The 15,717-nt window shown below is 34.6% G+C and overlaps 2 protein-coding genes across 3 annotated transcripts in view; both read right to left on the bottom strand.

Moving 5' to 3' along the window:
* Ctl2 (Choline transporter-like 2) overlaps positions 1 to 15,717 on the bottom strand; it is a 151,091-nt gene that overhangs the window by 125,523 nt on the left and 9,851 nt on the right. For both annotated transcript variants that reach the window (XM_072543839.1, XM_072543857.1), the window contains exon 2: positions 116 to 176. In XM_072543839.1, coding sequence (XP_072399940.1) covers positions 116 to 146 — 31 coding nt within the window. In that variant the 5' untranslated portion in view covers positions 147 to 176. The remainder of the gene's footprint in view (positions 1 to 115; positions 177 to 15,717) is intronic.
* Positions 10,079 to 12,295, bottom strand: LOC140451274 (uncharacterized). Its single transcript, XM_072545029.1, has one exon. The coding sequence runs from the start codon at positions 12,293 to 12,295 to the stop codon at positions 10,079 to 10,081; it is 2,217 nt and encodes a 738-aa protein (XP_072401130.1).

Genomic DNA, 15,717 nt, shown 5'->3' with positions numbered 1-15,717 from the left:
ACAGTATTTCATATTATGATTTTCTGCCTACTCAAGCCATAAATACTGATATCTCCAATTAAAAATGCCGATAAAAGCGTTTGTTTTGATAAAATAATCAAAAAATACCACTTACCGTGAGCATATTCGTCCACTGGTTTTGCCATGTTCTTAACTGTACCACATCAAGTGCGACACTAAAACGAAAAAGCGCTAATCAGTCTGAATCTGATAAGCCACGATAAGGAAAATGTGAAAGCGTGGAATTTTATGGTAAAAATTGAATCGTAGGTATACGTACGTATACATACGGTACATTACAATTAAACTAGTTAGATTAATGCATTAGTGCCGATTATTGTATTTTAGGTATTGTCACATCAATGAACATTGTTTATCCAGTTATTTTATTAACTAGTACTATCAGAATCATACTATCCAAACCATATTTATAATAAAGTAGATGGTTTGTTTGGGGAAGTTTCAGTTTTTTCTTTTACTCCAGTCATCAGAGGTGAAAATGCTACTGAACCTCAAAAAATCATATGAAGAAACTTAATTTTGCTAAGAATGTCAATTTTGGGGAGGGGGGCCAAAACATCGATTTATCAAGAATCGGTAAGCCACAGAAAAAAATATTTCAAACAAGAAATGTAGCTGAGATCAAAGATAATCAATTTTTATTGATCTAATACCTTTAAAAACACATTTTAATTGTTGTCGATAGGACAAAAATTATTATTATTATAAAATATTAAACGATTAAAATATATTGAATTTTTACCGTAGAGTAGATAGAAAGTTTAGTTAAAATTGATTTCGTACGTCTAACTGACACTCAAAATCGCCTGTCGCTTCAAGCGTTGTTTCTAAGAGAATTGATGATTCTACAAAAAAAGTGCTAATAAAAATTTTTGTTCAAAATTATCCCATCCAGCCATCTAAAACATTTTTTTCTACGGCGTACAGATTCTTCGTAAATCAATTTTTTCTGTCCCCTTCTGGGTCTTAGGGGGAATCTGGGGGATAAGAGTGGCAAACTTTATTGCATATTTTTTTGGAGTTTCAAAATTGAGATTCTTAGCAATATCAGCTAGATTTCAAAGGAGCTAATTCGTTTCATAACCAATTATTCCACCCTGCAACCTGAAAGATCTTGTGTGTATATTCTACATATATGTTTAGTCCAACAGATCTAGGCTTCTGAGAGCGCTTCTAGCTTCTCCTTTTATCGGTTTAAAAGAGATATTTGCTACCTAGTCAGGTTCCAAAAAGGACCTGCTCCAGGTACTTATTATATATACATACAATATTTGATATAACTTTATTGTTACGAGTTTATTAATTGAATTGTAGGCCTGTTTAAAATCTATGAATATGTTGTGGAAGTCAATATCATATTCCCACGATTTTTAGGTTTATAATTTGATTCGATGTGAATAGTCAGTTGTAGATTTTTCTTTTCTTTTGTCTGTCCAGCAAATTTTATCGGCCCTCCGTCTTGCATATTCGTAGATTGATCTTCTTTCTCTGGTTCTTCATTCAATATATTTCTTGTGATCTTGAATTATTTTCTGTATGGCCTTTTTACTTACATCATTGATCATCTCTTATTGTTTTCTCTTTTGTTTTGGCTATGATCTGTGTAAACTAATTTTCGATACATTCAACTAATTAAATATTAAATAAAATTTTAATTAAATATACCAATTATAACAGAATTGTTTTATTTTCAAGGAGCAACTAGCGATTAGTAAAAATAAAATAGAAAAGTTAAGGAAGCAGGTGTCAATTTTTCAGAATGTGTTAAATGAACAATCACTACAATTCCAAGATGCTTTGGATAAATTACAGGTTTAAAACCAGTGTCAGCTTGAAGAAAAAGATATATCTACGGATTACCACCGTTAAACAGGAAAAAGATAATAATCAGACTTCGCTAGAAAACCTTAAAAAAAAGTCTAAAGAAAGATGATGACTTAAAAGTCATACGAGAATGGCTTAAAAATGGAGTAACACCTATTTTGAGACCTTTTCAATGGTCTATTATATCAGAAGTGGGAAAGCCCCGATAAAGTACATACAATTCATTAAGTGGTACTGCCAAAATAACACATTACCTTTCTGGGGGACAATTTGGAGTCAAAAAGAACACACATCGTACCAAGATATAACGTTCCTTTAGAGTTACATTATGATTAAGAAGAAATTTTGAATCAGAACTGTGGCGAAACTTAAAGGAAATCTTGGGTATTAGAAGCATTATATTGATATTGACAATATCTTTCAATGTTTTTCGCTGGTCATCAAAAAGATTAGGATACTTTAATTCCTTTATCCCTGTTAGCTTATAGAAGTTGCTAACATAAAGCAACTGGATATTCTCCACCGATCATGACCACCGGAAGAGAAATGAAGGTTCCTCAAGATCTTATTTTTGAAAGATTGCCTCACTGCGAAGAAGAACGTTCATCCCTGAGGTATGTCGAAAATTTAAAATAAACGAGATATTCTTCCACATCTACTTTCAGCTAGAAGTAAACCCAAGGTAGCTCATAGCGAGAGATTAGCTCTATAATATGACACTGTTTCACGATCGGTCCCTGATAGACCAATTATTCGAGGCGAATTACTAGAAAGGAATGAGCAGTGTTACGACAATGCCAAGATTTATCCATAGAGAAAAAGGTCCTTGTCGAAAAAGAAGAAGTAATGTCCCGTAATATCTGGAACGTCAGGAAATGTATATAAACACAGGAAACTTTAACCTTTTAAGAACAGTAGTAATTTAATTTTGGAAGTTGATAATTTTCACTGAGTAAAGTTGTAAACAAGTATTATAATATTGTTGGTATTTGAATAAATTCATTTTAAAAAAGTTTACAATATGATTTCTCCTACCGCACTAATATTGGTGAGTTGTACCTTTAATTGTATCTAGTATCTAGCGTTCGCTAGTACGATGACAGAACTTTTTAAGAAAAAAACTGAAACAATGTTAGTAGTACTGTTCGAATACATACTAGTTCATTCCTTAATTACAAAACATGTTTTCGTACAATCTGTATCCTGCATCCACATTTTTGCTACTGTATAGTCTTTGTGAACTCACATTTCGTCTTCAGAACAATATTTGGAACTTGTTGCAAGATCTTCCCCGGCAAAGTATCTGTTCCATTTTTATGAATGTAGAATTCCTGCCTCTTTTCTGTAAAGTAAGATTTTATCCAAGTTTTTATAGCTTCTCTGTGTGGCAGAATTAAGGCATATTTGTGTGAAATAGTTATCACCTGTTTTTAAAATTATTCCTGGCGCAGGGATTTCTTATTGAAATATAATTCCATTTTTCTTCCCTATTTCGTTTAAGGAAATAAGTTCATGATCCAGATTTTTCACTACTTTATAAACTGTTGACTGCCCTCCCATCCCCATATTGGTTATCTTCTCAATCATAAAAATATACCTTCGACTCTTTTTGACAATTTATTATTATCAATAGGTGACAAATGAAAGAAAAGTGATGATGAACAACAAAATGATCTACGACAATAAGTAATACCAAAAAAAAATATCAGTGGTGAATACTATTTATTGAAATGGCTTAAAGATCTATAGGTATTATCCCGAAATGAAGAATTAAGAAAGGGAAAAAGTGTTAAAGGAAATTTAATAAATTGATAATTAAAGATGAAATAAGAAATTGATTAAAGGCAGCAACCAAGTGGAAAATATTTCAACGGGTAATGCAAAAAAAAACTAAAAATGAATCAATACAACTCGGAAATTTGAAGATTAAGTGAAACACGCTGGAATGACACTGAAGAAATTTAAGTAGGAGACCGGCAGCTAAGGTCTGACAACACAAACGAAAACGATAAACATGAGAAAGGAAATGCAATAATAAGAACAATAAAAAGAAAAAATACATTAATTGAGTAGGAAGGAACATAAGGCAGGATACTTTAATATAGTGAAAGCCTAGGTAATAACTATCTTTCAAGCAGAAATCTATGCAATAGAAATGTGCCTACACAAACTAATCACAAGGAATTGCAGTGACAAATCTATAAAAAATATTTCTGGTAGACAGGCGGCATTAAAGGCACAGGAATCGAATCGGATTGACTCCAAGTTAGTTTGAAACTGTCTTCGGAATCTGATTCTTCTTCTTCATGTACCATATCTTTTCAGAACGTTGGTTACCATCATACCTATTTTAATTTTATTCGCTGCTAATCTAAATAGTATGCTTGTATCAATACCATACCATTCCCGCAAGTTCTTCAACCATGAAGTCTTTCTTCGTCTTGGACTGCGCTTGGCTGCTATTTTTCTTTGCATTATATTTTGTAACAGTCTATATTTGGGACCTCTCGTTACATGTCCCAAGTACTCCAGCAAAGTGTTTCTTCCATTGCTATGAATGTGGATTTCTTGTCTCTTTTCAATAAAGTAAGGTTTTATCAAAGTTTTTTATGGCTTCTCTGAGTGGTATATGGTATATCTGTATGAAATAATTCTTAACTGGGTTTAAAATTATTTTTTTTTATCAAATGAAAGGCAGATATTGAGCACAGTTTATTAATTAAATCTTGCCCAAGTATTTTCGCATCCTAGAGCATCTTCAGGGGCATCTGAAATAAGCCAAGAAACGTTTTTTAACTGAAGAAAATTAATTAAGTTCGATAAAAACTCGAAGTTGATGGTTGATATGTGATTAACGTTTTAAACTTACTTCGTCAATTTTGGCCTATCCGACAATCATAGAATGTCATAAACATAAAATTATACATTACACTACACTACACAAGGACAAACAGTTTAAAATTTTTAAAATAGGCGAAGCTACATTATGGTTGGCAACAGGAGAGAGAATGGCTCCTGGTCTTAACGGAAATGTTAAGGTGACATGTAACATATGATAGCTTGGATGAGCAGTCACAATCATGGAGATGTGATCTGCACATTTTAAAATTCTATGAAACTAATCATTGACCAAAGTTCCAACTGACACTACTATAAGAAATCAACTGATGAAATATGAAATTATATAGAATATTTTTTCAGTAGATTGCATATTCCTGATCTCACACTCAAACCTGTCTATAATAATTAGGTGTTAGTTTGAGGGCAACTGAAATGGGCGTAAAGTATGAATGCAAGAAATAGACTAAACAATCTATTAGACAGTGGGTGGTTGACTACAATAAAAGGGTCTACCAAGCACTATCAATACTGTAGAAAAGAAGAAATCTAACTATGAAATTAAAATACTAAAAATTAAAAATTAAAATTGAAAGCAGAGTGTATAAATGGGGTATAATCCAAGTAGTTCAGTCAAACCCACAGTCAATGGGAAAACTATAAAATTAATATGTCAAAGCATTACTCAAGACCAACTGACCAACAGTGGAAGATGTTGAAATATACAACTATGGAGATGGTATATCTAAACTACGCAGAGGTATGGAGAGTGTAATTAACGCCAACTATAGATCAATTGAACCTGAGCAAGCTAGTTTTGTAAATTATTGAAGAATAAAATAGTAATGTTGATCAAAGTATGAAATTAATAAATTCTTAATCGATATGCTCAGTGCAGGAAGTCTAAACAGCCGAGCTGGGTCCCCTACCAGGTGAAGCTGCAATAAAGTTTTTAAAAATAGGTTTAAGTTTAGTACAATTTAAATTAATTTGATTATTAAGATAGTGAGAGTTTCCATTTGTTTCTTTTGTAATCTCCAAATCTTCCGATAAATCCAACTCCAATTAAAAATTTTAAACTGTTTGTCCTTGTGTAGTGTAGTGTAATGTACAATTTTATGTTTATGATATTCTATGATTGTTGGATAGGCCAAAATTGACGAAGTAAGTCTAAAACGTTAATCACATAAAAACTTTTATCAATCATCAACTTCAAGTTTTTATCGAAGTTAATTAATTTTCTCAGTTAAAAAACGTTTCTTGGCTTATTTCAGATGCCCCTGAAGATGCTCTAGAAAGCGAAAGTACTTAGGCAAGATTTAATTAATAAACTGTGCTCGATATCTGCCTTTCATTTGATCAAAGTTCATTTATTCGAGCATTCAACCTTATATAAATTTAAAATTATTGCTGGCGTAGGGATTTCTTATTGAAATATGGTTCCAGAATCTCATTTAGATCGAAGAAAGTAACAAAGTAAGTTTGGTTTCAGTGGCTAGACTTGCTGGTATTAAAGGGAATGAAAAAGCGGACCTACTTGCTAGGAGAGTAGGTTCTCAAACAACTTTCGACAAAGTTTCAAAACAATAATTACAAAAGTGACATCAAAATTGTGATTGGATACATGAACACCAACATAGGCAATAATAATGCAGGATATGAATCAGTTAATAGAAAGGAAGGACTGGATCAAATAAACGACTGTTAAAATTTTGTAAACCAAACGAGCCTATAATTAGGGGACAGCATATTTAAACATTACATGACCTTTATTGCGCGACCTTCATTATATGACTCTGAAGATAAATAGTGGAAGGGGCCTGCGGCAGGAAAATACTTTGTCGAGCAAAATCATTTATAGCATTCATGGAATACGCATTTAAAGGATTAGAGTGGGACTCAAACGGTATTACATCGATGGAAATAAACTAAATCATCTCCGATATGCGAATGACATTGTTCTCATAACAGATACCAAAAAAGACCAAAGTTATGATACAGCAACTATAGCAAGTAACACAGAGAGTCGGTTTAAAGATAAACTATGGAAAATAAACATGTTGAATCGCATCCCCAATGAACAAATAGAAATCAAAAAATTGGCCATACAGTTGTGGAAAGACATGCCTATTTGAGTTACGAAATAAGATTACCGCGAGACAGCTAAACATATATGCTAATAGGAAGAGTAAGTTTTGGTTGGGCTGCATTCGGAAAAATGAGAGACATGTTTAAAACAAATGTCCTAATCAATTAAAAAAAGCTTTCAGCCAGTGTGTTCTACTAGTTTTCACATACGGAGTAGAAATCTTAACTCTTGCAAAAACATCAGCGGAAAAATGAAAAGGACACAATATAAAATCGAGAGATCAATGCTTGGAATAAGCTTGAGAAATAAACTAAGAAACGAGGAAGTTCGTAGACGAACCGGAGTGGAAGACATTATCGAACGTCTTACAAAGCAAAAATGGAGATGGACGGGACATGTTGTAGGAATAAAAGACGACAGATGGACAAAAAAATTGGTCTATTGGACAAGCTAAGCCAAGGAAGGCCCCCAACGCGATGGACCGAGGACTTCAGAAAACTTGTGACCAATTGGGTACAATAGGCACAGAACAGAAATAGATGGAAATATTTGGAGGAGTCTTACGTCCAACAATGGACAAATTAAGGCTGATTAATGATGAGAATGATATGTAAACATAAGAAGATAAACAAAGAAACATGAAAGTTCCTGGGAGGAAAGTATAGAAATCAAATAAATCACGTACTGATTTAGTCAAAATGAAAAAGCTGACAACAGGGAGATTTATAATTCATCATCTCATCCTACAGAACATAGATTGGCATAGTAGGAGAAGAAAATCCACCGGCAAATAGTTACATGAAAGGTACAGTCTCGAAGCTACTAGACTTTATAAAAAGGGTCAGGCTAGAGAATGTTATCTAGGACTAGAGGACCACAATAAATCTGAATAGGCCGAAAGGCCACCTCTCTTAATCTAATCTAAATCGAATGCTACATACGTTATCTAACAAGATGTGCTGTGCCCAAGAACTACCAAATGAATGGTACGTTGATGTAATATGTAGTTAAAATACCAAAACAGGGCGATTTAAGAAAATGTGAGAATTCGAGAACAAACATTGATTGCCACTCCTAAAATAATGGCAACCTTGCATTATTGGTTAATAAATGCAAAAATAAGCAAAACAATCCATTAGGACAAACCAGATAGGTATAACCACGGGCAGCTCAAACGAATAAAACAACATGCACATAAGTTATGCTTATCAAACTCGGAAGATCCAGGCTATCCAAGAGTAAGCATGGCCCAGATAATGCAAATATTAAAATTGGAGGAATTAATCATTTGTTTTCCTAGAATTGTAAAAGTTTTCTTTTTTTGTACTGTAAGCTCCACATAAACAGACGTAAAATTATATGACCCATAAACTAGTTTATCTTTAATTTACATACTCACGATATGGTTTGGGTATTTACCGATAGCATATTTAATGTCATGTTATGGTTTAAACGACTTTATAACTGTGAATCATGCTATACGTGTTAAATTAGATTTTTAATTTATAAATCAAATTATTTAGATCTAACTTAAATGAAATCAAAAACATCAACAAATTGAAAGGAAATATAATTAGTACAAATTCTATACTCTCATGCTCATATCATGTTACTATTTTCACAGTATTGTCTCCAATTCTTCTGAAATATTGTTGGCATATAAATTAAAAACCCAAACGGGCTATGTCATGAAGACAAAACGTTTTGTCTTCATGACATAGACCGTTTGGATTTTTAATTTATATACCTTTTATAAAGGATGTTTACTTAATTTTTTTGTGATACATGGTATACAGCCAGCTACAGGAACTTAGTTTCCTTGTGGATTGTTGGCATCTGTTATTGCTTTTCCATCATGCATTATACTGTTTGTGATTGGTATTTTTAGACAAATTATTAACTTTCTTATAAAGTTCGCTTGGCAATTTCTTCGCTTACTCGTTTAACGACGTATGTCCTAAAAATTCATTGGCGCAATATGAAGAAGAAAGACAAAAATCATGATAGTGGATAGGCAACAAAAATCATCCACATATAACCAAAATTTACTGGTTTGATGTTGTACAAATAAATTGACCGACCGTAGTACAAATAATTATATTCTAAAAGAACTAATGATCTGTAAAAAAAACTCTCCGGCAAAATCCAACTACAATAATTTAAATATTTTGGACATGTCATGAGGTCAGATATCGACAATAGAAAAACTCATCATTTAAGAGAAGTTAGAAGGCCGAAGACCACGAGAAAGACCTCCAACGAGATGGATTGACCATCTCCTGTGCCGTCTCCTTTCGAAAGTTGGCGATCCAAATGGCAATTGTAGCTTTGGAAACTGCTGCACGAAAGATTTCTGTGGATGAGCGGTCAAACTATCTTCTCAGGTCTTTCAGCCACGAGTTCTGACGTCTTCCAAATGATTTTTTCTCCTTCACTTTATCTTTCAATATGATTTGGAGTAATTCATATATTTCACCGCTCAACACATGACCCAAGTATTGTATTTTCCTCTCTTTGATTATGCTAAGTAATTCTTTTTGTTTACTCATGCGCCGAAGTACCTCACCATTGGTAACTTTTTGTACCCGTGGAATTCTCAGCATCCGTCTGTATATATACATTTCAAAGGTATCTATTCTTTTTTCTGTTTCAGAGTCCATTGTCCAACTTTTAAAGCCATACAGCAAAACAGAAAAAATGTAACAACTGATCATTCGAATTCTGAACTCTAGACTAAGCTCTGTGTTGGAACTTTGATTGATCTCCAACAATTGTTCGGGAGAAAGCTTATTAAATTCCTTTCCCCGTGCGTGTACAGTACCAAATATTTTAGGACCATAGACTGTACAAGAGTTTCCTTCGATATAGATAAGCAGACTTCACGGCGATGGTTCAGTATGTGTTTGGTTTTATAGGGGTTTGTACTTAGAGAAAAATAAGCGTAATTAATCGATACTACACATTTAATAACGCGAAAATATTTACAAAGGCACTATTACTAAATAAAGAGTTCGCTTTAATAAATTGTTCATTTTTATACCGGCGTTTTAGGGGCGCCCGACTATAGAGAAAACTAAATGCACTTTTTCACCGCACTTTTGACAGTCTGTCAAATACAGTCTGTCGCATAAGATAAAATTCAACATTTGTGGAAACGAAAAATAAACTGAAATTAATATAAAATGTTGTTTTTACAACATACTCGCCCCCGTTGAAGCGCTGGCTTTAACACAAATAAACAGATTATATTATGCCAAGAGAGCATGCGGAAGAAAAAATACATTACAATTATCATCTTATACTAACTTAAATTAAATCGTCATTGGGTAGAGGACACAATTTTGTAATAGAGCGCTTGAAGACTCCATCTTTAGTTTTCACCGAGGCAATTCTTACTCTCCCATCTTTTCCGGGAAAGACCTCAATAACTCTTGCTAGTGCCCAATGAAGAGGAGGAGTGTTGTCTTCAATCAGCAACACGAGATCGTTAGGTTCTAGGTTTTTATGAGGAAGAAACCATTTAGGGCGATTTTGAAGTCTATTCAAATAGTCGATAGACCATTTTTTCCAAAACACTTGTTGGAGTTTGGACAAATGTTGCCATAAATTCAATCTGTTTTCAGGAATGTGGATTACATCTTTTTCAGGAAAGGACGTAAGAGATTGTCCAATCAAGAAGTGTCCAGGAGAAAGATACGTAAAATCGGAGGGGTCATTTGAAAGGGAGCAAAGAGGCCGGGAGTTGAGCACAGCTTCAATTTGACCGAGAACTGTAGTGAATTCTTCGAACGTAAGCTTAACATTGCCAAGGAGCCTACGCATATGATGCTTTGCGCTCTTTATAGCACTTTCCCAAATACCACCATGGTGAGGGGCTCGAGGAACTATAGTTTTCCAGCGAATATGAGATGAGGCCAAAAATTCCTTAATAGAACGAGAGCTTTCCTTTTCCTTGAAAAACTTATAGAGTTCAAACAGCTGGTTGCGAGCACCAAGAAAGTTCGTGGCGTTGTCACTGAATATTGTTTGAGGGAGGCCTCTACGGCTAATAAAGCGTTTTAGAGCGAGAAGAAACGTCTCCGTAGAGAGGCCGGAAACGACTTCAATATGAACAGCTCGAGTCGACAAGCAAACGAAAAGAGCAATATACGATTTTAATAAAGGAGCCTTACGAAGGTTGGAAGACTTTATCTGAAAGGGGCCGCCAAAATCTAATCCGACGTGAGCGAACACTCGAGAGGAGTTTAAACGTTCTTTTGGTAGATCTGCCATGATCTGGGTAGCGGGTTTGGCACGAAACTTAAAACAAACCATACATTGGTGAGTGACCTTCTTGACTTCTCGTAGTCCATTTAAAGGCCAATATTTGAGACGAATTTGTGACAAAGTATTTTGAGGACCTGAGTGACAGAGTCTGACATGTTCTCTGTGGAGGATGAGACGAACTACACGATTTTTTGAGGGGAGGAGAAGAGGGTATCTTTGATCAAAGGTAACGTCTGAGTTTCTGAGGCGACCTCCCACCCGGAGCATTTCATTCTCATCCAAAAAGGGATTTAGGGGTAAAAGACACTTATTAGATAGAGTTTTACCTTTCTTAAGCTCAGAAATCTCACTCGAGAAGTTGGAATACTGAAGCATCTTAATAATCTTAAGTTCAGCGTTTTGAAGTTCGCTGACTTCAAGGGTATTAGTTAACTTGCGAGAAAGCGGTTTAGCATTATTAGCAAATCTAAACATATAGGCTAAAGTTCTTACAAACTTTGAAAAATTGGAGAACCTATCAGAAAGTGAGGTGAAGAAATCTATTTGATCATTTCGAGCGTGGAGAATGATTTTCCTTTCTTCAGGCAACTTGGAAGTATACCCCTTTGGGTTGTATTTCAATAAATCCAACCGAAGTTGATTTAAAAATGGAGGACCATGAAACCATAAGGACGAATTTATTAATTCAGAGGGTAGCATTCCTCGGGAGAGTATGTCGGCAGGATTCTCTTTGGATCGTACGTGCCTCCAGTGAGCATTAGGAGAATTATCTAAAATTTGTGCAACCCTATTTGCTACAAATTGGGTCCAACGAGAAGGATGTGAACGAAGCCAAGCGAGAACAATTTCTGAATCCGACCACATATTTATAGAGTCTAATTGAGATAACTTTTCTTTAACAATATTAGCAATCTTTGCTGTGAGTTTACTACACAATAGAGCACCCATGAGTTCCAATCTTGGAAGGGTCAAGGGTTTTAACGGAGCAACGCGACTCTTAGATGCTAGAAGGGAACAAGACACCTGTTCTGATTTATAGGTCACACGTAAGTAGATACAAGCTCCATAAGCCTTTAAACTTGCATCTGAGAATGAGTGAATCTCAACACCAGTGATTTCTTGACTTAAAAAGAGACATCTAGGTATACTTAAGTCCTTAAAATAAGAGAGACTGCTAATAAAACTTAGCCATTCATGTAACGTATTTGCGTCAATGGTATCGTTCCAACTGATTTTGGAAATCCAAATCTTTTGCATTATAAGCTAAGCGACAACTGTAACGGGATTAATAAGACCTTGAGGATCAAATATTTGGGCAATCATTGACAGTACTTCTCTCTTAGTGTATGAGTTCTTTAGGGTGAAATCTGGAAGAGAGATTGAAAACGTGTCAAGAACAGGATTCCAGCATAAACCTAAAACCTTATTAGAGCAATTATCTGGAGCTATGACATAAGAAGAGTTTGAAGAGAGAGAAGAAATGTTTTTTAGAAACGAGTCCGAGTTAGAACACCATTTATGTAGAGAAATACATGCTGTTCCAAGTAAACTAGTTAATTCCTTGTGAGCTTTGAGGAGAGTTTGCTCATCATTAGCACCGTAGAGAATGTCATCAATATAACAATTATTTTGAAGAGCGTCACTGGCCAGGGGATATTCAGTTTGATGAGTATTTGCCAGTTCCATTAAACAGCGAGTACTCTGAAAACTGGCGCTTTTAGTTCCATATGTAACTGTTTGCAATTCCAGGCACTCAATATCTTTTTCCGGGGAGTCACACCAAAGTATGTTTAACAGAAAGGTTTGATCAGGATTGATTTTAACCTGTCTGTACATCTTTTGTATATCAGTTGTGAAAACAAAGGAATATAATCGAAAGCGTAGCAAAATATCAAAAAGTTCTGGTTGAAGAGTGGGACCTTTGAGTAGGATATCATTTAACGAGTAACTACTAGAGCTTTTCATCGAACCATCGAAAACAACCCTAAGTTTTGTTGTTAAGGATTCTTCCTTTACTACACAGTGATGCGGGAGAAAATATTTATTTTCTAAATTTTCATTAGTAAGAGAGAGAGGGACTATTCTAGCATGTTCGAGAAAAAGATATTCACTAATGAACGACTTATATTGAGCGTATGTATTTTTATTTTTTAAGAGCCTATTTTCTAAATTAATAAATCTCTTTAAAGCTACTTTAAAAGATTCACCTAATTTTTTATGCGCATTTTCGCAGACAAGTGGTAGGTTTACTTGAAAACGACCCGAAGGTAAAATACGAGTGGTTTTATTAAATATTTGTTCAGCCAATTCCTCATCGGGGGTTAATTTACTAACGTGGGGAACTTCTTCAATTTCGAAAAATTGTTGTATCAATTTATCTAAATTATTCTCTTCGGATTCGGACTGAACAAAGAGAGAAACATTTGACTGAGAAATAGCCAAGTTTGAACTCCGATGAAAGACATGAGGGGGAATAGTACCAAAAATAACATAACCTAAGTTCCAATCGGCGAAGTTTCCTGAGAATACCTGCATCGTAATTTCCGGCAACCTAACCTTAGCAGTGGCTACAGTTGGTGGAGTATCGTTTGAGATGAGCGAGTGGGAGGGTAACTTTAAAGCTTCCATCTTATGCTGCAGTCCAGCTAGTGTAGAAAAGTATTTTTCCTCCATCAGTACCCTGTCTTCTGTTTCAGAATCGGTTTCATCGATTTCTTCAATCTGATCCATCACGTCTTCATATTTCAGATAACATGTTTTCAATTCGGTGTGTCTGAGTTGAAACTGGAGACCGTCAGTTTCTGCATCTGCGTTTTCTAGTAACCAGTTCGCTATTCTGGTAATCTTGGCCTTCAGTGGTTTTCTCTTCTTCTTGAGATCTTCCATTTTGACTTTAACAAAAGGTACTACTCCAAAAACAAATGCCTAAGGCCGTGCAAACACCGAATTCTTTAGAGAAATTTTTGTTTATATTATATACTAATATCTGTATCACACGGCGAAAATAGAGTCAATAATGTTTATATTATAATAACCTGTAGAGCACACAACGAGAATAGAGTCAATAATGTTTATATCATATAATAACATGTGTAGCACACGGCGAGAGAGTTTATAGTTTATTAAAACGCGATAAATGTCTTAAATTACACTGAGAGTTTACTTTTCAATTAAATTTTTCGCACACGCGGTAAATGTCTACAAATGTCTACTAATAAATTTTTTAAAGAGATAGTCTTTTTGAAAAGCGGTTCACTTTGTGCATAAGCGAAATTATAATATGGAAAAATCTCACCCAATTTGTCCAGTAGTTTACAGCAACAGGCACAAACACCAGATAAAATTCACTTCTGTCCTTTTGTTTTAGAGTTTATCGCGACACATTAGTCTTTTCGAGGGTCTTTTAATCACATTTATATAAATATGCAAACCTAAGAGTAAAGTACAAACAACGCGATCACCAAACACAAAATCCGTCGAGTTAGGACCAAAAATAATGTTGGAACTTTGATTGATCTCCAACAATTGTTCGGGAGAAAGCTTATTAAATTCCTTTCCCCGTGCGTGTACAGTACCAAATATTTTAGGACCATGGACTGTACAAGAGTTTCCTTCGATATAGATAAGCAGACTTCACGGCGATGGTTCAGTATATGTTTGGTTTTATAGGGGTTTGTACTTAGAGAAAAATAAGCGTAATTAATCGATACTACACATTTAATAACGCGAAAATATTTACAAAGGCACTATTACTAAATAAAGAGTTCGCTTTAATAAATTGTTCATTTTTATACCGGCGTTTTAGGGGCGCGCGACTATAGAGAAAACTAAATGCACTTTTTCACCGCACTTTTGACAGTCTGTCAAATACAGTCTGTCGCATAAGAGAAAATTCAACATTTGTGGAAACGAAAAATAAACTGAAATTAATATAAAATGTTGTTTTTACAACACTCTGATCTTGTAAAAAAATTTGTCATGCTCATGAGTGTTTTCTTCGCTTGTTAGATTCTTGATAGCATTTCTTTTTTTTGGGTTACACCGGCTGTTGATATTTGCTCCCAAATATTTTATGGAAGTTACCTGTTCTATTATTTGTCCTATGGCATATAAATGTACGTTTATTGGAATCTTTGAAAATATTAGAATTTTAGTTTTGAAAACATTTAGATGTAAACCGAACATTTCGCTATGACGAACTACCGTATTTATTATATTTTGTAGTTCTTGTGCGTTGCTTGCTATTAGGACGGTATCATCAGCGTACCTGATGTTGTTTATGCTGGTTCCGTTAATCTTGACTCCACCTTGAACCTCGTCTAATGCTTTTCTGAATATAGATTCCGGATATAGAATACAGATTAAATAATAGCGGTGATAAGACGTAACCTTGTTGCACTCTTTGTCGGATTCATATATCTTTGGATATTGTGTGCTCTATTTCAATTGTTGCTGTTTGGTGCCAATATAGTTCTGAGATAATTCGCAAGTCCTGTTCATCAATTCTAGTTGTTCTCAGAATTTCGATCACCTTTTGATGGTTAACGCAGTCAAATCCCTTTCTATAATCAATAAAACATGCCTGTACGTCCCATACAACATAACCTACAAGTCCAAAATCATGAAATTTACCAGAAGGGGAGTTTAGAGGTATTATGTCGTCTAAACCTGAACGGTAG

Source organism: Diabrotica undecimpunctata, chromosome 1 (assembly GCF_040954645.1).
Source record: "Diabrotica undecimpunctata isolate CICGRU chromosome 1, icDiaUnde3, whole genome shotgun sequence".
Taxonomy (NCBI): domain Eukaryota; kingdom Metazoa; phylum Arthropoda; class Insecta; order Coleoptera; family Chrysomelidae; genus Diabrotica; species Diabrotica undecimpunctata.
The sequence above is the reverse complement of the archived record's forward strand: the minus strand, read 5'-3'. Positions and strand labels throughout refer to the sequence as shown.

What these genes read in the sequence shown, in the direction of transcription:
- LOC140451274 (XM_072545029.1), bottom strand. Translation starts at nt 12,295, where the DNA reads ATGCAAAAGATTTGGATTTCCAAAATCAGTTGGAACGATACCATTGAC.